We start from the raw sequence: 27,783 nt of genomic DNA, 5'->3' as shown, positions 1-27,783 counted from the left end.
GTCCCAAGTGGACCGCCAATATGATTCGGATTTAGCGCCTGCGGTTGGCACACACTGCCCGCTGCAAGGCGCCACCTCTCGCGCTCATATTTCTCTGTTCTCGCACCCGCATCATCTCCAGGGACGCTGCTCTGCCCTCGAGACTTCCTACAAACGGTTATGATTGGACGGGAAAACATAACATTGCACCATTACTCTGGCCACTACTTGAATATAGAATATATAGCTTCTCTTATGTGATCCTTTCAGTCATACCACGTTTATTAGACTACAGCGTCGCTCATAAATGCTCAGTGTAACTCTGCATCTGACATGCATAATGAAAGGAAAGTATTTGGGAGAATTTGCCCCAATAGGATTGGGAAATGTCACTCCCGGACGGAAGATAAGAAACTTGGCAGATACTGTGAAAAACAGGTAGGTAAGGTCCCGGACTGTGTGTAATACCGAAACATTCACTGTTCGATTATCTAAAACAGCTGACTGAATGTCGCAACATTTCAGGAGTCAGCAAAGAACGCAAAGAACAATGTTCCGGTTCCCATCTATATTGAGGAGAATATTAGCATCGTTGACGAAGGTAAGAAGGGATGCTCGATGCATACGAACAATATTATTTTATATAATTCAGTCAGTTGTATAATTTCCCTTGTTAGCCAATGTAGCCTATACTTCAACAGGCCAATGCTCTTTTACTGAAGATGTGATGTTTAGAAACTTTGATGACTTGTGTTTTCTGTCCCGCAGCCTTTGCAACAATTGCATGGCAGGACCTGGGCGATTGCACTTCACTGCTGAGGCGCGACACTGACTCCACTGACCATCAGGTAGACCGTACGCACGCGTATTAGCAATAGACTGTATGGTATTAGCAAACACCCTGGCGCCAGCGCTAATCTTAGTCACCAACGGGTACATTAGTGGTACATCTGCACTGCGGAGCGGAGCCTAATGACAACACACACCGATGTGGAGCCTCTTACTTGGCTTCAGTCATATACGGGATATCAATCATGTAATATAATTTTGTAATATAACGTTTCCTTGTTGGTAGTTCCAAGTATCCCTCGTGGATTGAATAATGCGTATATATACACCATAATGTAAGGAGTCGGCCTATTGAATGGAGACCATTGTTGAGCAAACAGTCAATTTACAACAGTTTCCTTGAAGCATCTGAACACGTGTGTAGTCATTGTCATAGTAACAGCCAGCCTTTTAACTGCAAAATGTAGTGGAACAAGGGGATCACAGCCCCATTGTTCAACTTAACACGAGGTAATTTGGGTCGCTGAGTGTCACGAACACATATTAATTTCGGCTGTTCTTGTTATTATGCGGTAATCTGTCGGTTTCAGGATAGCATGATTGAATAAAAGTATGCGCGATGGGCGTTGGTTAATATTTTACCGGTTTTCACAACAGTGTGCAGGAATGTGGTTGGCTCGTGCGTTGGACCTATGGGATGACAGGCATGCATCCAGGTTCGCTGCTGTAAGGCTAAAATACGCGAGCCCTTGTTTAAGGGTCATTGTCAAACACGAAACGGATAAAACAAGCCCCATTCTTCTTCAAGGATTCCATGGTTGAAGGAATCATGGCTTTAGAAACCTGCCGCTATGCTCAATTTCCATACGGGGGCTATGACTTTCAGGTAGCGATCAAGGAGTTTAATTTGCATTGATCCGAAGTATTTGCGTAGTCATTTAGAAAAAGTCCTTATTTGAAATACTTTCACGGACACCAAATATATATTTTGTGTCTGGATTGTGGATTGTGTTCTGAATTCTTCCTTTTGTGCAGATGCACGGGTCAGGGTTTGCGATCCAGGACTTCGTAGATTCTGCCGTGAGCTTCATCCCGGGTAAGCACCGAATGAACACGTAGATTTCGGACAACAGTAGCTTTAACGCATTAAAGAGATAGGCCTATAGTTATTTTTAAATCATTATAATGAATTTGTATTTATTTATACAATGCTTTCACACCTGTCTGTAACACGGAGTTGAGAATTTAAGAGTATTTAGGGTACCCCCTGTCAGTTGCGGGTCTCTAAGCAGCCCCTTATGTTGTTTTTTTGGGTCGTGTTTGCTCTGAATAAAACAGAAGTCAAAAATAAATATGATTTGGACAGTGTTTCATATAATTCAAATATAATCAACAATTCGTGATGACGATGACGATGATAATTATAACCATTATTATTCAAATGTATTCATATTACTGTTGATTTTTTCTCTCTCCCAGAATCCCCCTCCCTGCTGGACTCCAGTGCCTGCTCCAGTGGCAGTCTTCCGCTCTCTGACTGCAGTCTGACGGACTTCTCAGGATGCACTATTCTGCCCATCTCCTCTCTCCCAGTCTCGGCTTCTCATGAGAGCCTGTCACAAACCCCCCAAATACCCTCCCGGACCCTGCCCCAGGCCCTGCCCCAGGACACGCCTCTGGACACGTCTCAGGATCAGCTCTTCTGGAGGAATCTGGCTGAGGACCACCAGAGGGCATTAGGGGATGCCCTGGATGCCAACAACCAGGTTGGTAAATCAGCAACTCCATGAAGAAATATCAACATTTTAACACTGTAAAGACAATCTGTAACATCTTACCACTGTAAAGACAATCTGCAATATTTTAACACTGTAAAGACAATCGGCAACATTTCAACACTGTAAAGACAATCGGCAACATTTTAACCCAGTAGTGACAGATATACCAATAGGCCCGTTGGTTTTATTGCAGAATGTATGGTTCCAGAGATACAGATACAAATATGTGTACATGGATATTCAATGTTAACCTTACAGAGATGGCCTCTTTTTGCGAAGGTTGTGCTGCAGCCCTCTGTATAGTCCAGCACAGCTGCGTCAGTGTGTCTCTCTCCTGTCTCTTCCAGCTTTGCCTCACGCTGAACAAAAAGCAGGAAGAAACAAGGTTTCTCCAGCAGCGGAACCAGCACCTGAAAGAGCTGGCCAATCAGGCCAAGCACCTGGCCTCCGTCCTCAGTGTATGTACCCTGCCATTATTATTACCATAACCCAACACAACTCTCACCATCACCCTAACCCAACACAACCCTAACCATAACCCTAACTCAAGGGCAACCCTAACCATAATCCTAACCCAACCTTGGTCAATAATTATTGGTCAGTTTATCTGACTAATCTGCAAGGGTTAAAGTTTTGTGTGATCATTCTAGCACTTGGAACTGTACTTCCCTGTGGGGTTTTCAGTGCACTTGTCCCTGGTTATGATTTGCACTTTATTGTACGTTTCTTTGGATAAGAGCGTCTGCTAAATGACTGTAATTTAATGTAATGTAACGTAACAACCCTAGGCCACCCTAACCATAACTTTATTCCTCAGGCATCCTTAATCCATCTGTGTGCTATTTCTGACTCTGATGGTAAACTCTGCAGAGGGGTTTGTGCAGAGACATGTAAAGTAATTCAGGGAGGCAGCAGCAGATGGCGCTGTTACTCCAAGAGTGTTTTGACTGTAACTGTCTTGTTCTCTCCTCCAGAGGCTGATCAGCCCCGGTGGAGCCCCCGCACTCTCCGGGGGGCTCCCCACCCTGCCCAGCCCCACCAAGAGACGCAGGCTGGAGGGCCGGCCGGAGACAGAGGCGGAGGGCGAGGAGGTGCCCGCGGGGGAGGAGGTGAGCCGGATCCTGAGAGACGTTTCGGAGCGCTGCCGGGCCGCCCTGCAGGAGCAGGCCGGAGCTCCGCTGCACAGCCCCCGGATGCACGGAAAGTTCCAGGGCCTGCTGACGTCCACGCCGGAGAGAGGCGCGCGCCCGCGGGGGGGCGAGGAGGAGGAGGAGGAAGGCACGGCCTTCAGGACCTCCGTCAGGGACCACTGCACCATCCGAACCCTGGCCTTCCCCCAGGGACACGCCTTCACTGCCCGCACCCCGGAGGGGGGCTGCCGCTTCCGCTGGATCCCCAGCTAGGGCTCCCCAACCGCCCGACGTTCAGGAACGCTCTATTGGCTGTGGTGGTTGTCCTCAGTGAAAAGGTGTATACACCCTCAGAGTACCGCCCAGAGTATAAACCAAATGTTGCTGGGACCAGCCACAGCCATAACACGTGATTGGTCACAGTGATGCTCTGTTGCTGGACTCTAAACCGGCCTTTATTGCGGTGGGTCTGCTCTGCAGTTACAGCTCCCACTGCCCCACACCGGCCTCAGTGACAGTGACTCATTCCACTGTGTTACAGCAATGAACAGACTGCCATTGTCACGCCGGTATTGCTATATTTTAAACAGAGGTAGAAACTCCAGGTTCAGAAAGTAAAATTCCTCCCCAGTGTTTTGTTCCAATCACCTGGATTTGCAAATTAGCGCAATTCTTCAGCCAGGAGGTAGAACTAGTTGGTGAAATCAACTGGCTGAGTTCAAGGGTGGAAGAAACACACGGCAGGACTTTTACTTTCTGACGCCTGTTAGTCAGTGTCCTTGTTTAGCACAGAAATGGTTTCAGAATGGTTTTGAACAATAAGAACGTTTTCTATTTTATAAATCCAACATTAACAAACGCTCCCACGGAGCTGTTGACTGTTCTCTTGTTATCCGGAGTGGAATATTGTTATGATTATTTTCTTATGTTTTTATCTTGTCTTTTTTTGTAAAAAAAATTCAGCTATTGATAAAATATTTACTTTTGAATTAAAATGAAATATATTTATACAAACTTTTGTCACTAAATTGATCAACAGATTTTGGAGAGGGGTTTAGTATGAGGGAAACGTGCAGCGATAATGTGGCTTACTCATGAACTTGTGATCCTCTTTGCTGGCTGATGCTCTTCACTGCACTGTGTATCTCTCCACATCTCAGGTGGGTCACAGCGGTTGCACCCTTAAGTAAAGGTATAAATGGGTCGCATGTAAAAATGTAATCTGTGGAAGTGGTCCGGATAAGCGCTGTTAAATGTAAATAAACATGACCTCTCACTCTGGCAGTTACTTCTTGTTCACATGAATGTCTCACACCACAGCAAAGATAGAAGGAGAACTAACAAGATGCGCTTTAGTATGCATGTCATTGGACTTGGCTTTAATGGTGTCTGCAGTTTGTAGTGAGATTAGGGTGCCCTGATTCCTATGAGGACTGTGTACCCAATATAATACACTCAGAAAATCAGTATTTCCTCAGAGGCATGAAAGGGGACTGAAATATAGGACTTTTCTGGGAAAAACAGGGCATCTGGGCACCCTAAGTGAATTTAATAGACGCAAGATAGAGCTCTTTCTGACTCTGATGGTAGACTATGCAATTCATGAATATCCTTCAGGTTGAGCTCTGTTAGTTGAACAATGGGGCATAAATGTAAATCCGCAAAGGATAAATTCTGCACAGACATTAGGAAGTATTTTTGAGTGGTCACTGTGTTAAATAGATCATGTAGTGGAGACAGAAACTTGGGGGTTTTTGAAGACCAGGCTTGATACAGCGCTAGACACGATCTTGTTCTTAGGTAAGCATTAGGTACACTTTAGTGGTAGGAAAAAGGCTGGCATTGGCTGGGCTGAATGGACTGTTCTCATCATTATGTTATGTTATTTTACATTATGTTAATATTTACATTACAATTCAAGCATAATCTGGATATTACAAAAATGAACTGAAGAGCGAGCTCCAACCAAGTAAGCAAGCAGGCTAACTGCCCACTATTTGTCACCTGCACAAGAAAATCACAATGAAAGTGACTGCATAAGCCATTCATATGATTCAATCTGCCAAGACAAATACCTGCACACATGATTAACATATCTGAGAAGAACTGTGTAGAACAGTGATTGTGTCACACATTTAACAAAACACAAATTAATTATTGAATAAAAGTATAATATATTTAGTAAAATATTTAATTTGTGAAAGAAACAGCTCAGTTGTGCCCATTAATTCATAATGAAAGCATAAGACTACATCTTTTATACAATGCTGTAGTTATTGTGGACAGAAAATCCAACCATGTTGATGCTCTCACACCCACTCAGATCTCAGCCTCATGTGACATGGCACGGTCAGGGCAGAGGGAGGCAGCAGGAAATGGCCCTGATGAAGAATTCTTTTCAGGAGGCCAGGTGTGTGCATGAAGGAAATGTGATCTTCCACCAACAAAACCCTGAACTAACCTTTAACACGCGGGGTTAAAGGCCAAATCCTACAACATTACACCTCAGCTTTTCATTTGTACTTTCATTCTATGGTATTACATGCTGATATTCAAATATTTTTACAATGCTCTGATAGCTGACTGTGCTCTCTGGTGTTAAGTGGTTTACCTTGGCTGTTAACAGCATGCGATATCTGATGTTAAGCAAATTTGATATCAGATCTCTAATGTTAAGTCAATATGCAATCACTAGTGTGATGTGAGCATGTGCAAGATGTTTCAGTCATTTTTGTAAAAAAAAGTTTTCATGGGAATTTGATGATCAATGTGGGGAAAGGAGTAGACATTGGGATTAGAACAGCTCCAGGACAGAGGGGATTATTTGTGGGCACGAGGGAAAGTCCTTTGTGTTTTTCACTCCCTTAGTGGCTAGCCACTCAAACATTGACCTACACCTTCCACGCATCAGTCCATTCGCCTCCAAACAAACACTCTGAAATCTGCGAGTTTGTCTGAGGTCAACAGTGCCAGAGGTGAACAGGTACTCCAGCAGGACTCCTCAGCACCTGTTCAAACTCCCTCTGCGACGGCTGTTTACTCTCGGCCATTGAAAAAAACGACGCTAGCCTCACTCCCTGCCAGCGTTTACCTTATCCGCAGGAGTAGCGCGCGTGTTTGAGAAAGCTCTGGGTCAGAGAGGAGATAAGATGCGAGCGATACCGCGGAGAGGGCCGCCTGATGTGGCTTTATTTCCGGCGTGTTCCATGAGACACCGAGCGTGTCGCTGCGAGCCCCGGGGTCTGACTCTCGGCCCTGCCGTGCTGTCGCTGTAGATCAGCTCTAGAGATACGTCAGTCAGGTGACTGATCTCAGGTCAGCCGTGTAAATAAGAGCAGGTGACTCTGAGGGCCGCTGGTTTGGAGCGTGTCGCGCTGACAGCAGCCTCAGCTCTGGGGTCTGTAGGCCTGAATGGGAGTTAAAGGTGCACAAAATGGAGGAAGGAAATGTGCTTATTACTGGACGTTCACACAATCGCCACAAAATGAAACAGACATTCTCATTCAGAAACACCATAAAAGCACAGCTTAGGGCTAAAGTAAAAAAAAACACAAAAAAAACAAGAACACACAGCCCACACAGGTGATTATGTCTTTAGTGTAATTAACAGATATAACTCATAAATGAGATCATGAGTTCAATCAAGCAACAGCAGTGTTCTATGGCAAGAGGGGTACAGGTGAAGATATTGAATTGTAAGTGTGAATATAAGTTACTGTCATGTTCCTGTCAGCTTTGACCAGTCTGGCCCTTCTCCACTGACCTCTCTCATTAACAACTTGTTTCTACCCACAGAATTGCTGCGTTTTTTGTTTTTCACACCATTCTCTGCAAACTCTGGAGACTATTGTGCGTGAAAATCCCAGGAGATCAGCAGTTTCTGAGATACTCAATCCACCCTGTCTGGCACCAACAATCATTCCATGGTCAAAATCACATTTCTTTCCCATTCTGACATTTGGTCTGAAATACAGCGGAACCTCTTGACCAAGTGTTATGTTTTTATGCATTTAGTTGCTGCCACATGATTGGCTGATTAAATATTTGCTTTAACAAGCTGGTATACAGGTTTACCTAATACAGTGATCACTGAGTGTATGACCTGTATACTACCAACATTAACCAAAAAGAAATTGAGAGAGATTTATTTAAGTCATTTATTTAAGTCATTCCACGACCCTCACTATCATCACCCCAACACCATCATCACCCCAACACCACCATCATCATCATCACCCCAACACCACCACATTCACCATCACCCCAACACCACCATCATCAACATCACCCCAACACCACCATCATCATCATCACCCCAACACCACCACATTCACCATCACCCCAACACCACCATCATCAACATCACCCCAACACCACCATCATCAACATCACCCCAACACCACCATCATCATCACCATCACCCCAACACCACCATCATCATCATCACCCCAACACCACCACATTCACCATCACCCCAACACCACCATCATCAACAACACCCCAACACCACCATCATCATCATCACCCCAACACCACCACATTCACCATCACCCCAACACCACCATCATCATCATCACCCCAACACCACCACATTCACCATCACCCCAACACCACCATCATCACCATCACCCCAACACCACCATCATCATCATCACCCCAACACCACCATCATCATCACCCCAACACCACCATCATCATCATCACCCCAACACCACCATCATCATCATCACCCCAACACCACCATCATCACCCCAACACCACCATCACCCCAACACCATCATCATCACCATCACCCCAACACCACCCACATCATCATAACCCCAACACCACCATCATCACCATCACCCCATCATCACCACCCCAACACCACCCACATCATCATCACCCCAACACCATCATCATCATCACCCCAACACAACCATGATCACTATCAACCCAACACCACCCACATCATCATCACCCCAACACCACCATGATCGCTATCACCCCAACACCACCATCATCATCATTACCCCCATCAACCCAACACCACCATCATTATCATCACCCCAACACCCATATCTCCACTTCAGGAAAGTATTTTGTCTGCTGGGTGACCAAATTACAATTTGTGTGTGACATGATATATTAGAAATGAACTTATGACCTGTGACCTTTGACCCTGTATTTCTTTTCCGGACGCACAGGCGCCTGTGGAGATTTCGCCAATTGTGGAAAGAAACAGAAATGTTTAGGTCAGACTCATTTTTTTTCAGCTGAAAAGTGCCTATTTGGACTGCTTTGTGCACTTGTCTTGTTTTATTTACATTTGGTTTGTGATTCATGCTTCAAATTCACAGTTTTTATAAACTTTCTTATGCTGCACTCATGAATATTAATGAACAGCCAACATGAGCACTTATGCTGCAGTGATTCACATTCATAGACATGGTCAATAGCGATTAAGACCAAAGCACGTACACTGGGACAAGTACAGGTGTGGTTATACTGGGACAGGTACAGGTGTGGTTACACTGGGACAGGTACAGGTGTGGTTATACTGGGACAGGTACAGGTGTGGTTACACTGGGACAGGTACAGGTGTGGTGATACTGGGACAGGTACAGGTGTGGTTACACTGGGACAGGTACAGGTGTGGTTATACTGGGAAACATACTGGCTGAGGCAGTGAAGTTATGTGGCAGGACTCATTAGTCTGGTGTTGAGGTGCAGAACAGCATTAAGGGCTGTATAACCAGGGCTTGCTCTATTTAGCCTGGTTCTGATTGGTGACATTGTTGCAGAGAGTAAATAATCACTTATCAGGGGGTGTGTTTGAGTTGCTGTAAACCCAGAACAATCACATACCAACACTATCAATGCAGGCATCCTGGCAATATTTCTCACAAAATTCATTTCAAAATGTTCCAGAAAATTCTATTAAAAGTACATTTCTGCATCACTGCTGTTAGTTCCTGTTTGAGTGCGGGCCATTATTAATGAAGAATAACTATGAAGAATAATTTGCACAGATCACATGAGCATGAGCACTTATAGTAAACATATTACAGGTAAAGATAAACATATAGACAGTTTTTTCCCCCATAAATTGTGAAGAACATAACAAAAAATATATTATATTTATTCATACAATTCATGAAAGTGTGTGTAGGCTGGGGATGGTGAATAAATGTGTTGCTCTCTGCTGCCTTCCCATGCATGGCCCTTGTCCTTATCTTTGTTGTACAGGTAGCAGTTGAAATTGTACTTACCTCTAGGGTCTTTCAGCGAACTTATCCCTGGTTATGGGTATGCACTTTGTTGTACGTCGCTCTGGATAAGAGCGTCTGCCAAATGCCAATAATGTAATAATGTAATGTAATGTAATGCATGGTGAGCACGGATCGTATAAGTCCTGCAACAGATCTCAAATCCACTTAACAAAGGTCCACGTGCGACAAAATGGCATGTTAATGGCATTTTAATGATTAAATAAAATGAATTTAATTCTATTAGTTTAATTTGGCATAACCTATGAGAGGATCATCATCGAATCTTGCCCATTTAATTCTGTTTGGGCAATATGAATTGACTTTGGATAATTCATTTTGAATTGAGCATATTCCTGTTTTGTAAGATTACAAGGCCTTTAAAAAAGATTTTCGTTTATAATTTTAGCAACAACATCTCATCTTACTCTTATATCATAGCCTCTTTTATTTTCCACTGGTTGTGTGGAGTTATTATTATAACATTCTATGTATCCTTATGTGTTAATTCGTCTGATTTTATTAGTCCTTTACTCTTTCATTGTAAATGAAAAAATCATTTTCGTAAATGGCCCTGAAATACAAACAGGCTAGTACATTTGAAAAACGGAAAATGCAATCTCGCCAGTAATTCCTCATTGTAATAACGCGCTATTTGGTCCCATCATTCATTGCCCTTGAAGAACGTTTTTCTGTCGTTATATGAAGCGCACAATTAGTAGTCATTGAGTTATAGCCTTTTCAGAGGTGCAATAGTCTATAGCTACGACTTTCTCCGTTCGAATTTAGATCCCAAATTAAGCTTTATTATTTACTTATGGGTTATCCGAAAATATTTGCAAACTTGAATGAGTTTCCTTAAGTTACAGGGAACTTCAAATGCATAGCCTACTCCAGGAAGGGTAGAGTAGGCTACACTAATAGTCCGATGAATAGTGCGTGCATTCGTCAAATTTCCATTCCCATTCTTTGTAAAGAAATACGTTTTTTTCTTGAATCTGCAAACTGTCAGTAAGAAGCGCGGTTAGATCTTTTTTCATTACTCAGCGATGGCGTGTTAATGACAGGTTTTACCGTTAACAACTAGCGCCAAGACTGCGGGAAAACCCGCCTCTCCTCTGCAGCCCGGTAACCTCAGTAACGAAGCCAAAACACAAGGGAAATCTGCGCTAATCCCCTAACAACTAAGCAGCGAACAGAAAACAGCAAATCAAGGAGTACGTCAAAATGTCACACATATATGTCAAAAGTACACATGCATAGGCCTACATTGATATTTATTATGAAATTATGATTATTCGTTTTAAATGGCAACACCTGCTGGTGACCCATTGAGCGCACCTGTTGCCAGGACGGTCGCGAGGTCGGCGAGGCGCCCATATGGAAATGGCAGGTGGCAAAAGTGAACGGTTTCGCGGCACATATCCCTCCATGCGGCGTTTAATAAGAACGCTGGGGGTGGCAATTACATTGGATACAAACAATGTTTTAACATGAATTATAAATGCAGTTTTCTTCAGAAACACAGTAGGCATCTTTATATTTTAGGATCGGCCAAGTGTGAACGAAATAATGTATTTATAAATGTTGATTGAATCCGGGCAGTTATCTTCACATTAGGCATATCTGTGTCCCTGAAAATTACTACAGGTATAATGGAGAATGGTGATCTGAAACACAATTTATTTTTAAGAAAATGAAAGACATTCATATAGATAAATAGCCTACATTCAGATTATTTAAATTAAACGTATAAATGTATATAAAACATTTTTTTACTAGAAAGTAGGCTACTTTCTTTGTGGAATGAATAGTTGGGCAAAATTCCCCACTGAAAACCCACTCACCCAGGTAATATAAAAAACCTACACGATCAGCTAATAAAATACTTATATATTTACAGATGTATTTCAATATAATGTAGGCAATAATAACTAACATTTTCAAAATATGTCACAATTATTTAAACCCCTTCAAATCAGGCCCGCATCCACAGATGACGCGTAGCTTTGGCATGGTTGCCAAGACAACAGTGTCTCATTATAACAGGGAATCCCTTACATCCACCAATAGCGTGGGAGCGAAAGGCATTCCCGCTCCGCGTTCCGCCCGTCGTGCGTATTTATGGGTGGTGCATCTATCCAGGTTCTGTGGCAGTCGGTGGGCGAGACGGAGAGACTTATGCTTCAGGACAGGCACATACACTGAATATTATGTTCTGGTCTGTTTTTCTATCACAATGGAATGGAAGTTAGCGAGATATTCCCGTTTTAGAGTAAAGCCACACGAAGTTACGCTGTGGGTATGCTAATCGCGAAAATAGTTTCTTGTCTTAATACAAATATATTGTCATGAAGTAAAAGTTGCACGTAATTTGAATACTATTTACAAGCCTCGCTTTGTTCTTTATTCGACAGGAAAATATAATGAACAAGCTTTCTAAAGACTTCGTAAGGACCAAGAGGCACTATCCACTGAAGACCCTAAGTACAAAGGTAAGGCTCCAAGGAGCATAGCTTTAGTCCGTGCGCTTTAAGAGACAGCTCATTTGAACAGGGACTATACTGTATATTCACACACCTATGCAAAGGAAGAGCATCGCTGTATTTTACACACATTTGAGAATATCAAATCAACATGAATGTCTAATTCAAGTTATGAAATACAGTATCAGAAACAGGTACTAGTGCGAGGAATAGGAACAATGAAGTTGGTGTAAAAACATAAGGGAGTTGCAGGGTGGCAGTGTACTGCTGCTGGCTGTAGTCTGACTTGGCAGCTGGCAGCTACACTCCTCACTGCGGCTTCCAATAGCACAGCCTCTTTCAGCTCAGCAGTGATGTCACTTCCTGAAGATGAAATCCCAGCAACAAATGCTTCCATCAAGAGAGTGCTTTTTCCGATGAACAGTATACACAACTACAGTACATGTGAGAAGGACACGGCTCAGCTGTTTAAGGCACTCTTCACATTCTAGCACAGGGATCAGCAACTCACAGCCCTCAAGGTCTGAGAACTGCTTGTTTTCCACCCTCCCTTTACCTGGGAGCCAGGTGTGAAGACAGCCTGGCCAATCAGTAGCACTAATTGCCTGGGAGAAAAGAGAACCATTTTGGATTCAAGGACCAGAGTTGATCCCTCCTAACCTTTCCGAATTGAATTGCAAGTGGCAGATAGGCAGTGTGCAGTTAGCTGGCTGCTCTGATCCTTCAGCAGCCACTACCTCACTGTTACCTGCTGCTAGCCCGCATCACTAAACACATCCGTGTATCTGGGTGTTGCATTTACTGATTTTGGGATTGGTTAGTTGGCAGTATAATGATAGTTCAGTGTTTTTGATTGGTTAATTGCAAATGTAATATCTTGTGACTGATTAGTAATATATTGTGACTGTATGACATTAGCTGGCAGTTTGTGATTGGTTAGTTGGCAACATAACATTAGCTGGCAGTTTGTGACTGGTTAGTTGGCAGTGCAACGTTAGCTGGCAGTTTGTGACTGGTTAGTTGGCAGTGTAACGTTAGCTGGCTGTGAAAATATCAGCTCACGCTGCAGCTGCTACCTAACTGTTCACCCTGCGACCCAACCCTTCACCCTGCGACCCAACCCTTCACCCTGCTACCCAACCCTTCACCCTGCGACCCAACCCTTCACCCTGCGACCCAACCCTTCACCCTGCGACCCAACCCTTCACCCTGCTACCCAACTGTTCACCCTGCGACCCAACCCTTCACCCTGCTACCCAACTGTTCACCCTGCGACCCAACCCTTCACCCTGCTACCCAACTGTTCACCCTGCTACCCAACTGTTCACCCTGCAACCCAACTGTTCACCCTGCAACTCAACCATTCACCCTGCGACCCAACTGTTCACCCTGCGACCCAACTGTTCACCCTGCGACCCAACCCTTCACCCTGCGACCCAACTGTTCACCCTGCGACCCAACTGTTCACCCTGCTACTCAACTGTTCACCCTGCGACCCAACCCTTCACCCTGCTACTCAACTGTTCACCCTGTGACCCAACTGTTCACCCTGCGACCCAACTGTTCACCCTGCTATGCAACCAAGCCATCTGAGGACAATACAATTTCCAAGAGGGGTATTATCTCTCAGATAGTAGTGTACCATACCCTACAAGTGTGATGCTACTTCTGCAGTGTTAGCAGGTTGTGCAGTGAGGTCTGTGCGAGATGAGTGTTAGTATTTTGGCCATATGGTACAGGTGTGTGGTACAGGTGTGTGTCAGAGGTGCATGGTACAGGTGAGCGACAGGTACAGGTGGTGTGTCCTAATAAGGCAGTGTATCATTAGCTGGCTGTGCCATGTTCAGCAGCTAAGTGCACTCCCACATCAGGGCATGCACTGCAAACCTGTCCACCAACCAGGCGATTCATCTCATACCTGTCCACCAACCAGGCGATTCATCTCATACCTGTCCACCAACCAGGCTTTCATCTCATACCTGTCCACCGACCAGGCGATTCATCTCATACCTGTCCACCAACCAGGCGATTCATCTCATACCTGTCCACCAACCAGGCGATTCATCTCATACATGTCCACCAACCAGGCGATTCATCTCATAACTGTCCACCAAACAGATCATCCCACATCCATGAGTACAGATCTATGCGACCATGAGATTAGTGGTGCGTTCACCGCTCGTATCCGAAGGTTGGAACTCGGATAAAAGGGCGACGTAATTAGTAATCCGACCGTACCAAGCATGCTCGGAATAATGGGTGGCCCCAAAAAACCACACAATGTTCAGCTGAGATGTGTTTGTCATCATTGTGCAAACTCGGGGCACACTCGGTGGCAGAGGTTCGGACTCGGAATGTAGACGTTTATAGCCGTTCAATAGAACGTGTCCTACTTAGACTGCCAATGTCGTGAACCACACCATTTCTACCATAGGTAACATGGGCTATGTATAATCTCGCACCTATCCATCAATCAGTTAACAGTGCATCCCTTCAATCTGCTGTTTGCACAGGGGTTGCCTGTGGGCGGGTCTTCACGGACATGTTTTTCCATTTGACTGCCCAGCTCGCCAATTTACATCCCACAGCACAGACATTCACAGGCTGGCCAGCCCAGTTTTCCACTGTAATATGACTGCAAATACATTATAATCTATTTTCTCAAATTAGTTTTTACTCACACACCTATACACCAAGAGCTGTGTAAGTGTTGTCTGAGGAGTCCCTGTGCATTAGTTGGTTTCTCTAAAATAGTATGAACTTGCGGTCTCTTCAGTTGTAGTTCAAGTGGTGTACTGGTGTGTCTGGGAATCTGCACATATCTCCCCAGAGCAGGTTTAAGTGTATGACAATGAAATGACACAGTATTTTCAACCTTCCCGTTCCATTCACACATTACTGCACCACCTGCACTTTCAACAACATGGGCAGTAACTGTGAGAGAGGGTTAGTGAATGAGAGTACAGTATCTGTATGTGGTGGATATGGGTGTATGTACGTGTATTTATTGTGTGTGTGTGTGTGTGTGTGTGTGTGTGTGTGTGTGTGTGTAACAGGTTGAGGAGGCAAGGGGTTTGACTGTACTCAAAATCCAGACAGCAGGAACAGTTTTAGAAATTATTTGCACTGGGGCCAAAGAAAAAAAAAAAACCCTGTGTACACACACTCATAGCCTACCTTTAGGGGTCCCCTGGACTCGTTAGTGCCTGAGAAAGCTTCGCCTGCGATACCCCATTAACTCTCACCCTCAGAGTCCCATAAGCCAGCAATGAAGCACAGGAACACAACAGCCCAGAAAGCCTGATATTTAATATGCAAACCTAATTCAATGTTTTGTTTTTTCCAGTGCACCCCTTCCACAGTCTGAAACCCTCTAAAAGTGTATTTCTGCGAGCTGTCTCAGTCTGGCCTGCAATAGTGAATTTATTCTACTGTAAACAGCAATTAAACTTCACAGATACACTTAAGTCACATGAGCAGAAGGGTGTACATGTAGTGGTTATACTCCAAGCGCAATCACCAGTCCACAGGCTCAAAGCACACCCCCCCCCCCCCCCCCCCCCCAACTGGAACGGGTGCCAATCAAACTGTGTCTTTTAGTGAGCCAATGAGCTGTCAGAGTTCTGCCCTCTTCCTCAGAATGATCTCCCGCACCAGTGTAGTGGCCTCTGTCCGGATCGTTTCCATGGAGTCCTCAGCTTTCCAGAATTTCACCACCTTCCCGTCCGGATTTACCAAAAACTTCCAGAAGTTCCATTTTGGAGTTTTCTGCACAGAGTCTGTAAAGACACACACACACACACACACACACACACACACACAGTCAGTCAGTCACATTCTGTGCAGAGACCATTGGTACCAAACCTCAGTGCAGTCATGGGGATCCTGTGCCATATGAGATTTAGCCAGGTTAGGAAATTTCCTAGGACACTGAGAAGTCCCCACCTTAATATAAGAATAAATAAATACATATATTTGGCACCCAATGCAGGACTAAATACAGTACATTAAATTCCCACCTGAATTTGGAAGTTCAGTTACCTGCAACTACAGCCGTATTCATGGACAAACTCCACAGTAGAGTATAGGCAACCAAAAAAATGTGGTGGCACTATTTCTTTTTTTTCACACCGTAGACTGCAGCTAATCTTGCATAGAGTGGAGTCAAAGGAAGACCTGTCATATGTGGCTTTGACATGCAGCCTATGGGCACATTGATGGACCAGTGGGGGTCACTAGAGAGCCCCCCAATTTGGTAAATGTTGTCCAACCATTCTTTAATTACCAGTGAGCCAGGACCTCAGTTTAACCATTTATCTAAAGGACTGTCTCTCCTTGAACGTTGTTTTCCTGTCACTGCACCAGGATATTGATATTCGTTCAATGCAAGGGGAAGAGTATCCCCTACTGGCCCACCAATGCCAATTACATCTCCCATCCAAATGCAGATGCAGTTGCTGATTTTAATATAAAGTGCTATGGGGATCTGGAAAGGCCCCGTGTAAATCCATTATTACTGGTCTAGTCTTTCCAGATTTCCATCGAAGCAGGTTAGTGTCGCTGCGGGTAAAACAACAGCTAGTGGGAGAGCGCTCTGTTACGCGTCATCAGCAGTGCACGGCTATACAATACCTGTAAGAAATGTGAAGGCAGGATCCGCTTCAGAGCCCATTATCTTTATCTTGCTAAAAATGGGAAACGTGACGCCGAAGTTTGATTTCGCAAAGTGTTCAATCTCGCGACTGGCCCAAGGTTCGGTCTCTCCATACTGAGAGCACGGGAAAGCCAGCACGTTGAAGTGAGACGTCCCCAGCTCTCGGTGCAGTTCCTGAAGCTCTCTGTAATTCCGCTCCGTCTGCTCGCACTGACTCGCCACGTTTACCACCAGGGACGCCTACCGGATAAGATTTTATTTTTTACACACAAAGCCAATACTCAACAGTACACTAGCTTCAGCGAATTCGTTTACCTAAAAACCATACGCAAAACTTACATGGTACAACGTAGCCAATAAACTATTTAATCAGTTTAGGATAATTCTGTTGACAGGGCACGTTTTGTCAGTTAGCAGAGCAAATATGCAGACATAGCGGAAATCTGTGCATAGCATACATGGAATTCATTCGTTTGGTTAAAAAGGGAAATTAAATCACGTATGTGCAATAAGAAATTCATTATCATTTTTAAATGTATAATCAAGCAAACTTTACGTTAGACGCCTAAACTCTAGTAAATGTTTACTTACTTTGCCTCGGTACTTTTCCAGAGAAACAACCCTCCCTCTTATATCCCGTACATCAAAAGAATAAAAGTCTTTCGTTTTTCTTGGTTTTGATAGTTTAGTCTGTAGTAAAAATAAAGTACCCATGCATATCGCCATACTAAAGAAAACTACGAACATTCGGGCTTTCGGTGTAGGAGCCTTTACAGGGTAACCCCCTGGAAGGGCCTCCATCTTGGGAGAAAACCGGAATTGTAGAGCTATTCGGGGATTTTAAGGTTATTTGACACCGTCATCAGCATCATGTTACACACCAACCAAGAGTGAGGCAGCTCCTTCAACTCGGCTAACATGCGCCAAAGTTGGCCTACAGTCGGGACTTAAAATTGCAATGTAATTTGTTTGCCTCTTGTCGCCATGCTTTTCTGTGATAATATGATTAATCTATAAACATATTTCCACAGACGAACAGAAAACATCGAACTCCAACCTTCTCATATCGCAGATTTCGGAGCCGCATCGCGCGAAGACTGAACGACGACGGTTTGCCCGTCGCTAGTAGCCCGGTGACCACGGGGTGGCAGCATTCATTCATTTCAGAATATGACACCGTGTGTCAGAGACTGCGGCTCGACTCCCCACCACATGACGCCTCCCGCTCCCCCTCACATCTGGGTGACCTGGAAACGCCCTCAAATCAAAGTTAGTGTCCCATATCTATTTTTGGGCAATCGCCACAGCGTTCCTTATGAATCCAATTGAACTTCATTTTATTTACAATGCATTATAGATGTGACAGAGTGGACAGATGAGGCAGAGGACAGATCAGTTCATGGGACCCAAACTTGGTTGTGACTAGTTCTTGTCTACCCTCTAGTGGTTAATTTACTAAAACTAAATAACTGACAAATGAAAGCACATATTATTCACACATCTTAGGATAGGTGTGCTGTTCATTTTCTGCGGCTGTAGCACTATGTGTCGCTCAAATGTAATTGCAAGAAGTTCTATTGTCGCCCGACATAGATTGTGCTCATTGTTCTTAGCAAAAATTGTAAACGCACTCGACTCGCCCTGAGTCTAAACCAAACGTCATTGTGACCCAGCAAGTCTTATCCGCATGACCTCTGACGTCCCGTATTATCAGACAGAGAGGGCCTGGCACACGGGGACTGCAGTGACCTCTCCTCTGGCCGAACGCAGCAGGAAACTCCGGCCAATGACAGAAAGGAAGCCGCAGACCAGGTGAATTGCTGAAAAGGGTACTGCCACTGAGTCTTTGGCACAATATCCAAGGTCATCAGCATCCACACATCTTCACATTATTACTGAGGACGCCTTTGCCATGAGGCACATACTCTTTCAGCATAGTCAGGAGCTTGGGTTTAGGGTGTGCTGGGTTTAGGCATGTAGGGTTTAAGGTGTGTTGGTTTTAGGGTGTGTAGGGTTTACATTGTGTAGGGTGTAGGGTGTAAGGTCTGATGGTTTTAGGGGTATTGGGTTTAGTGTGAAAATGCTAGTTGGACAGTTCAGCTTCACAGTAACCCCAGGGTGCTGTCTGTCACTTGATTTCCCTGGTATTTGTCAGCCACTATTTGGTGAAAGTGGATTGAAATGAAAGCTTTCTTTCCTGCAGGGCTGCTATTGGAAAGACTCTGGAGGTGCTGAAACAGGTGTGTATCTGGTACAGGTGTGTGTATTGTACAGGTATATATGTCACACAGGTGTGTTTACAGTATTGGTGTGTATGTCACACAGGTGTGTTTATGATACAGGTGTGTATGTCACACAGGTGTGTTTATGGTACAGGTGTATATGTGGTGCAGGTGTGTTTATGATACAGGTGTGTATGTGATACAGATGTGCATGTCACACAGGTGTGTTTATGGTACAGGTGTATATGTCACACAGGTGTATATGTGGTACAGGTGTTTTTATGGTACAGGTGTGTATGTCACACAGGTGTATATGTGGTACAGGTGTGTTTATGGTAAATGCCCTGTTTTCCAGCCTCCTGCTCCAGGCTGCAGCCCTTCACTGTCCTGGACAGAGCTCCCAGCATGCACTGCAGCCAGCCAGAGCCACAGCTGAGGATGATTATCCCTGGACTGCAGGATAATTACTGTACACACCCCTCCCTTTCTCTCTTTCTCTCTCTCTCTCTCTCTCTCTCTCTCTCACACACACACACACACACATGCCCACAGACAGACAAACAGAGACACATACACACACGTCCACAGACAACAGACACACACATACTTATACACAGAGACAAACACACAGAATGGAATTAGACAAACACACATATAGTATCACAGAATCCAAATCGCCTCTATTTTGAAGTATGTCCCTTTATTCCAATAATCAACAATAGGACCAGTAATGGATCCATGCTGCAGCTCAACTGGGAACAGTAATAACACCAGCCATAAACACCAGTATTAATCAGAGTAATGACTCCGGTCATAAACACCAGTGTTAATCAGAGTAATGACTCCGGTCATAAACGCCAGTGTTAATCACAGTAATAACTCCAGTCATAAACACCAGTATTAATCACAGTAATGATCCAGTCATAAACACCAGTGTTAATCACAGTAATGATCCAGTCATAAACACCAGTGTTAATCACAGTAATGATCCAGTCATAAACACCAGTGTTAATCACAGTAATAACTCCAGTCATAAACACCAGTGTTAATCACAGTAATAACTCCAGTCATAAACACCAGTATTAATGACAATAATGACTCCTAAACACTAGTGTTAATCACAGTAATGACTCCCATCATGAACACCAACACCAGTGTTAATCACAGTAATGACTCCAGCCATAAAAACCACTCTTTATCACAGTAATAACTCCAGTCATAAACACTGGTGTGAATCGCAGTAATAACTACAGTGATAAACACCAGTGTGAATCATTGTAATGTAAAGTTATAGAATGCCCTGAGCACTGTTCTCATCGCCCTGGCAACACTTCCCCTGCAGACCTCAGCCTGATGGACAGGGGTGGGCGGAGCCTTGTGGCACTGGCGCTGGGCTCCACCGTGGTGCTGTGGAGTGGTGAAACCCACAGACTGCAGGGCAGCATCCACCTCCATCCACACACCTCCACCTGCTCTGTCACATCTGTCTCCTGGAGCCAAGATGGCTGCACTCTCGCCATCGGGACAGGAGATGGAGAGATTCAGGTACCTTCTGCACTTTGCTGGGACAGAATTAAAATGGTTGACATTTTTGCATTGTAACAATATTTATATTTGTTGAAGCAATAGATGTGTGCAGCAGAGGGGATGGGTTTGGGAGAGAGGAGATGTATCTGTGGGGGAGGTGATGCATCTATGGTGGATGAGACGTATCTATCGTGGAGGACATATATCTATGGTGTAGGAGATAGTGTAAGAGATGTATCTGGTGGAGGACATGTATCTATGGTACAGGGGATGTATCTATGGTAGAGAGGATGTGTCTATGGTGGAGGAGATGTATCTATGGTAGAGGGGATGTGTCTATGTTGGAGGAGATGTATCTATGGTAGAGGGGATGTGTCTATGGTGCAGGGGATGTATCTATGGTGGAGGGGATGTGTCTATGGTGGAGGAGATGTATCTATGGTGGAGGGGATGTGTCTATGGTGGAGGAGATGTATCTTTGGTAGAGGGGATGTGTCTATGGTGGAGGAGATGTATCTATGGTAGAGGGGATGTGTCTATGGTGGAGGAGATGTATCAATGGTAGAGGGGATTTTTCTCTCTCCAGCTCTGGGATGTGGAGAGCAGAAGTAAATTGAGAAGTGTACATGGACACCTGTCACAGGTGGGAGCACTTACCTGGAACCAACAGCTGATCAGCAGGTACTGCGCTGCGTGTGTGTGTATGCAAATGGGTCTGTGTGTGGGAGTGCTTTCTTGTGTGTCATGATGATGGTAAGAGGAGACTGTCTGTCTGTCGATACTGAATGTTAGAGCACCGGCATAATATTGTCATAATATTATACATAAATAAACATACTCTCTGGCCTTAAATTTGAGTCTGAAGTTGATAGACGTACAATCCATCACCATCAGGAATGGCTGTAACAATCCACACTTTCCACTACTTCTGCTAACAACAGCAATTCCAGGCTGTCCAATAAATTAAGGGGTAACAGCTTTATTCTGACTTATTGTAAAAAGTCACACAAGAGATTGATGTATTGGTGCATGAACATTGGAGTGTGTGTCAGCTTTTTGTGTATAAAGATAAAGTATATTTTTGTGGCATTTACATTATTAGATTTCATTATTGGCATTTGGCAGACACTCTTATCCGGAGTGACGTACAGTTGAGTAGACTAAGCAGGAGACAATCCTCCCCTGGAGCAATGCAGGGTTAAGGGCCTTGCTCAAGGGCCCAACGGCTGTGCGGATCTTATTGAAGCTACACCGGGGATCGAACCACCGACCTTGCGGGTCCCAGTCATGTACCTTAACCACTACGCTGCAAGGTCACATGACTCTGGCCGCAGTCTGGGCTGAGTGACGTCATGGGTCACGCTGATGATGTCATTGTCTCCCGCAGCGGCTCGCTCCTGGGTTCCATCCGTCACCACGACGTGCGGGCGGGCCCGCCGGTGGGCGGGGCCCAGCTTCGGAAGGGCGTGTGCGGTTTGGAGTGGTCGCCGAGCGGTCACCGTCTGGCCAGCGGAAGCACTGACGGGCTCCTGTGCATCTGGCCCAGGGACCCAGGGGTGACCCACAGGGCCCCGCCCATCTCCAGCATACCCCACCCAACCGCTGTCAAGGTCCGGTCGCCTGGGAGTCACCACACCCGACACTGTAGTACCCGAGTCAGTCCCCACTGCTGTCCATTCCATGGTCCAGTCTGTATGACCGTAGTCCATATACGAGTGGTCTTCACTCCTGGTCCTGGAGAGCCACAGGGTGTGCTGGCTTTTGTTGCTACTCAACTTAATTGATCAATGACTGCATGTAATGACACAGTTAACTCACAGAAGTGAGGACCACTGGTCTACTGCCACATAGTATACTGTATATTATGCATACCCACGTGGACTGGCTGTCTGTATATGTTCTTGAGCGCACTTAAAGTCCCTTCTGTATGACCCTGCTCCAATCGTAAAGTTCCGCCTGGTGATTTGTGTTCTCATGCGGAGGTTCTGAATCAACCACACTCTTTTATTAACGTGTTTCCAGTGGCATTCTGCAGCCGCTCCTCCATTCATGTGGCTAAACGTGGTCGTGTAACTTATTAGCTGAACACGAAATGTCGAAACATGCTAGAATATAACTTGCATTTGTTTCATTTCGCATAATAGTTAGTATAATAAAACATTTAGCTGTCTTATGAGGATATATAGAATACATTGGGACTGGGATTTCATTTAATGTGTGTGCGTGTGTGCGCCTCTGTGTGTGTCACTGCGTGTGTGTGTGTATGTTTGCGTGCGTGTATGTGCGTGTGCATGTGTGATTGTGTGTGCGTGCGTGTGTACGTGCGTGTGCGTCTGTGTGTGTGACTGTGTGCATGTGGGTGCGCGTGTGCGTGTGTATGTGTGCGTGCGTGTATGTGTGCGCTTGTGCGTGTGTGTGAGTGTGTGCACGTGCGTATGCGTGCGTGTGCGTCTGTGTGTGTCACTGTGTGCATGTGTATGCGCGTGTGCGTGTGTATGTGTGCGTGCGTGTATGTGTGCGTTCGTGCGTGTGTGTGAGTGTGTGTGTGTGTGCGTGCGTGTATGTGTGCGTTTGTGCGTGTGTGTGAGTGTGTAGGCTCTAGGATGGTGTCCCTGGCAGTCGGAGGTTCTGGCCGTGGGAGGTGGCAGGACAGACGGAGTGCTGAGGGTCTGGGACACAAACAGAGACACGTGTCTGCATTCAGTCCCCACAAACTCACAGGTCTGTCTGCTCTCAACCCAGATTCGCACAAACTGATTTAACCAGTGTCATGGGGTTGATTGAGCTTGTGCAATTTGATTGATTAAGACGGTTATGGTGTTGCTTATGGCACTTATAGGGTTGATAGAGGCAGTTATGAGGTTGATCAAGACAGTTATGGGGTTGACTGAGGCAGTTATGGGGTTGATTAAGACAGTTATGGGGTTGATTGAGGCAGTTATGGGGTTGATTAGGACAGTTACGGGATTGATTGAGGCAGTTATTGGGTTGATTAAGGCAGTTATGAGGTTGATTAAGGGCTGGAGCTGGAGTTCTATGGGTTAATATTGTGTGTGTGTGTATTTGTATCCGTATTCGTGTGTGTGTGTGTGTATCTAGATCTGCTCTCTACGGTGGAGCTGCAGAAGGAAGGAGCTTTTCACAGCCCATGGTCTTCCTCACAATCACATCAACTGTTGGACCTTCCCCTCCTTTACACAAAAGGCCCAGCTCCAGGGTAAGTGTGTGTATGTGTGTGCATATGTGTGAGTCCCTTTGCCAGAACCTGACACTGTGTCCCCCCTGACACCCAAGTCACCACACGGATCTCTGCCTGCTTGGCTGATATCTCTGCGTGGATGACTTCCCACCACCTGAAGCTCAACCTTGCCAAAACTGAGCTTCTCTACATCCCTGCTAAGTCCTCTCCGTCAATCGACCTCTCACTGACTGTTGAGGACTTTGTAGTTTCCTCCTCCCGTACGGCAAAGAATCTTGGGGTGACTCTTGATAACTGCCTCACCCTGGCTCCACAAGTATCCTCCACTGCCAGAACCTGCAGGTTCTTTCTGTAAATTATACGCCGTATCCGTCATCTCCTGACGGAGAAAGCGACCCAGCTCCTAGTCCAGGCGCTCGTCATTTCCCGCCTGGATTACTGCAACTCCCTCCCACCGTGCGCCATCAAGCCCCTCCCGCTGGTCCAGAATGCTGCAGCCCGCCTGATCACCAGTCAGCCCAGGTCGGCTCATGTCACCCCGCTTCTCATTGGCCTCCACTGGCTTCCTATTGCCGCACGCATCCGTTTCAAGGCCCTAGTGTTGGCATTTCAGGCTGCTAAGGGGACTGCCCCACTTTACATACAATCCTTGATCACTCCCTACTCCCCAGCTAGACCAATCCGGTCTGCCAGCTCTGGTCGCCCTATGGTTCCCTCTCTACGTGCACCTGGCGGTCGAGCTGCACGTTCACGCCTGTTCTCCGTTCTGGTTCCTCAGTGGTGGAATGACTTGCCTACCACTGTCAGGACAGCAGAATCCCTCTCCCTATTTCAACGCAGACTCAAAACACACCTTTTCAAACTCTACCTTAGTCCTCCCTCCTGATTTCCCCCGCCCCCCTTTCTGATATCCCTATCCTCCTTGTCTAACCCAAAAAAAAAGAATTTGCACTTATGATGACGACTATATGTTTAGAACAGCATTCCATGTGTATTTTCCTAGTTATGGATGTGATGCTTTGACTTGTGGTGGAACCTATGCACTTGTAAATCGCTTTGGATTAAAAGCGTCTGCCAAATGACAAAAATGTAAATGTAAAATTTATATTTTTTCACACACTTCTTAAAAACTGGCAAATTATGATAAAAAACTCACTTGGTCTTGTTATGTTTGATGTACTTAATTTGCCTTGATGCTGCATCAACACATGGCCTCGCTGATCCCTCACTGTGCACCACTGAATCCCCACATCATTATTGAGTGCAGGTGCTAACGGCTAATGGTAGCGCTGTAGAATGCGGACGCACATTATGACCGCTCATATGACATAGTAGGTGCCAGGTTCCCCATTGCATGATGGAAGGTTGAATTGGCATTGCACAGGTGTAGAGCATGATGGGAGTTTGGTGATTGTAGCTCCTTTAGGAGAACCCTTCCTCTGAACAGTCAGAGGGCAACTCCTCACCCAGCCACCAGGGGGTGGGATGACTAATAAACAGGTCCGGAATGGTGAGGGTGGGGATGCTGTGTGTCATTATTCAAACAGAGAGAATGTTCAAGGGCAGTTGTGAATTTCATTCCTGACATAAACCACAGAAGAATAATGGTGTACTACAAGGAAGTCTGTGATGTCACATTATATTTTATGTGTGTATGAGACACCAATTACCAAGTTTACATTCTGTACACACAACCAGTGTACACATGCTGGATATGTACTAAAGTGATTCCAGTTGTACTTACTGTGTCAGTGTGTGATGTCACACTGTGGCTCAGATGATGGACTGTGTCAGTGTGTGATGTCACACTGTGGCTCAGATGATGGACTGTGTCAGTGTGTGATGTCGCACTGTGGCTCAGATGATGGACTGTGTCAGTGTGTGATGTCACACTGCGGCTCAGATGACGGACTGTGTAAGATTATGATGTCACTGCGGCTCAGATGACGGACTGTGTAAGAGTATGATGTCACTGCCGCTCAGATGACGGACTGTTCTGTTGCTCAGGGCACACAGGCCGGGTTTTGGATTTGGCGCTGAGCTCCGGTGAAGAATGGATCCTGTCTTGCGGATCAGACCAGCGGGCGTGCCTCTGGGACAACCGGCCTCAGGACACCCCACTTCTCCCCGATCACTTCCCTGACCAACCCTAACTCCCTACTGCCCCCCCACACACCCCACTGCCCCACCCTACTCCACACAAGTGCCAAAACTGCAGATGGAGACAAGAAAGCTCTGCAGTATCTCTCTTCTGCAGCTTACCTGGACAGGACCTTGTTTCTGTGCCCTATTCTGCCTTTATAATAAACTATAAACTTAATCCATGTGTTGCTTCTTATGCTGTAGACTAGAGCTGTGGGTCTTGCTTTAGCCATTTCCTGTCGTTCATCTCTGTATAGCTCTTTCTCGAGTTTCTGTAGACTCTCATGCGATGGTGACTAAGTAGCACATAACCCTTTTATGGATTAAGGCAATGAAAAATTACCCCGTTATGGACTAAAGCTAGCACATAACCCTGTTGAGCCACCGGAAATTAGATTTGAAACAGTATTTTTAAAGTGAATATGTACTTTTTTTACTGACAGTATCTAGTTCTAATAAAGTTTTGCACTGATATTGTATTGTGTTGCACATTAAGCTCTGCTCTTTCTTGCCTGGTTTTGTTTCCATGTTTGACGCTGATTAGATCAGTGTTTTGCTGCTTATCTGTCTGCTTTCTGCTGTGACCGCTGCTTTTGCACATTTCCTCATCACAGCCCTGATGAGGCGCGACCCCCCCCCTCTCTGACTCACCATTTCAAGAAACGGGCTTATGAACGTTTGAATGTTTTTTCACACATAATAATGGAAATCTAATATATATCCATATTAGAAATTGGCCCATTTTCATATTTGCACATATACACACAGTGAGCACTTTATTAGGTATTTATTAGATGTATTTTTAGACATATTTAAGTCTTCTGCTGTAGCCTATCCACTTAGAGATTAGATTTATTGTGTGTTCAGAGATGCTCTTCTGCATACCACTGTTGTAATGCATGGTTATTTGCATTACTGTCACCTTGCTGTCAGCTTTGACCAATCTGGCCAGTCTCCTCTGACGTCTCTCATTAACAATGCGTTTCTGTCTGCAGAACTGCTGCTCACTGGATTTTTTTTTTTTTTTTTGCACCATTTTTTGCGTGAGAATCCCAGGAGATCAACAGTTTCTGAGATGCTCAAACCACCATCTCTGGCACCAACAATCATTGTTGATCAAAGTCACTTAAATCATGTTTCTTTCCCATTCTGACATTTGGTCAGAAAAAATAGCTGAACCTCTTGACAACATCTGCATGCTTTTATACATGTAGCTGCTGCCACCTGATTGGCGAATGAAATATTTGCATTAAAAAGCTGGTGTACAGGTCAACCTAATAAAGTGCTCACTGAGTGTATTTCTGGCATACGTATGGGACATATATGCATCACTCATATATGCTACATATGTATTGTCCACATATGGGGCATATATTACTCCAGACTCGCTACATCATTTTCCCGGTCGTTCCATCGGTCGTCGCACTTCCCAAGCATTCTGCCGAACTTTTGGACACGCACTTGTCATTCCAACAGGTATGCCAACACCAAAACACAAGCAGAGCGGGCGTTACAGCTGCCAAATGAAGCTTATCTCATTTTTAAGCTGCATTAGAGGGCACTAGCGCTTTATAAATAATCAGTTCAACATAACAAACATACTCATGGTTACTCTTTAACTTCTTAAAC

At 45.1% G+C, this 27,783-nt stretch overlaps 3 protein-coding genes across 4 annotated transcripts; 2 read left to right on the top strand and 1 right to left on the bottom strand.

Moving 5' to 3' along the window:
• The first annotated feature begins 1,597 nt into the window (after positions 1-1,597).
• Positions 1,598-4,033, top strand: LOC133140532 (multicilin-like). Its single transcript, XM_061260540.1, has 5 exons — positions 1,598-1,654; positions 1,804-1,864; positions 2,248-2,534; positions 2,894-3,004; positions 3,521-4,033. Exons 1-5 carry the CDS (start codon positions 1,598-1,600, stop codon positions 3,947-3,949), a joined length of 945 nt encoding a protein of 314 aa, XP_061116524.1. The 3' UTR covers positions 3,950-4,033.
• Positions 4,034-12,087: 8,054 nt separating this feature from the next.
• On the top strand, positions 12,088-26,193 carry LOC133140692 (cell division cycle protein 20 homolog B-like). The gene is made up of 12 exons (XM_061260817.1): positions 12,088-12,226; positions 12,342-12,419; positions 18,096-18,333; positions 18,779-18,876; positions 19,268-19,304; positions 19,642-19,755; positions 20,629-20,831; positions 21,400-21,494; positions 22,201-22,423; positions 23,409-23,534; positions 23,913-24,030; positions 26,020-26,193. The coding sequence occupies exons 1-12, from the start codon at positions 12,164-12,166 to the stop codon at positions 26,163-26,165; spliced, it is 1,539 nt and encodes a 512-aa protein (XP_061116801.1). The 5' UTR covers positions 12,088-12,163; the 3' UTR covers positions 26,166-26,193.
• On the bottom strand, positions 15,978-18,194 carry gpx8 (glutathione peroxidase 8 (putative)). Of its 2 annotated transcripts, none has more exons than XM_061260819.1 (3): positions 18,122-18,194; positions 17,043-17,304; positions 15,978-16,189 (listed from the first exon to the last, which is right to left on the bottom strand). In XM_061260819.1, exons 1-3 carry the CDS (start codon positions 18,149-18,151, stop codon positions 16,026-16,028), a joined length of 456 nt encoding a protein of 151 aa, XP_061116803.1. In that variant the 5' UTR covers positions 18,152-18,194; the 3' UTR covers positions 15,978-16,025. The 2 variants fall into 2 exon arrangements, with proteins under 2 accessions (XP_061116803.1, XP_061116802.1); XM_061260818.1 differs by lacking the exon at positions 18,122-18,194 and adding an exon at positions 17,656-17,890.
• Positions 26,194-27,783: the final 1,590 nt, after the last annotated feature.

Source organism: Conger conger, chromosome 11, assembly GCF_963514075.1.
Source record: "Conger conger chromosome 11, fConCon1.1, whole genome shotgun sequence".
Taxonomy (NCBI): domain Eukaryota; kingdom Metazoa; phylum Chordata; class Actinopteri; order Anguilliformes; family Congridae; genus Conger; species Conger conger.
The sequence above is the reverse complement of the archived record's forward strand: the minus strand, read 5'-3'. Positions and strand labels throughout refer to the sequence as shown.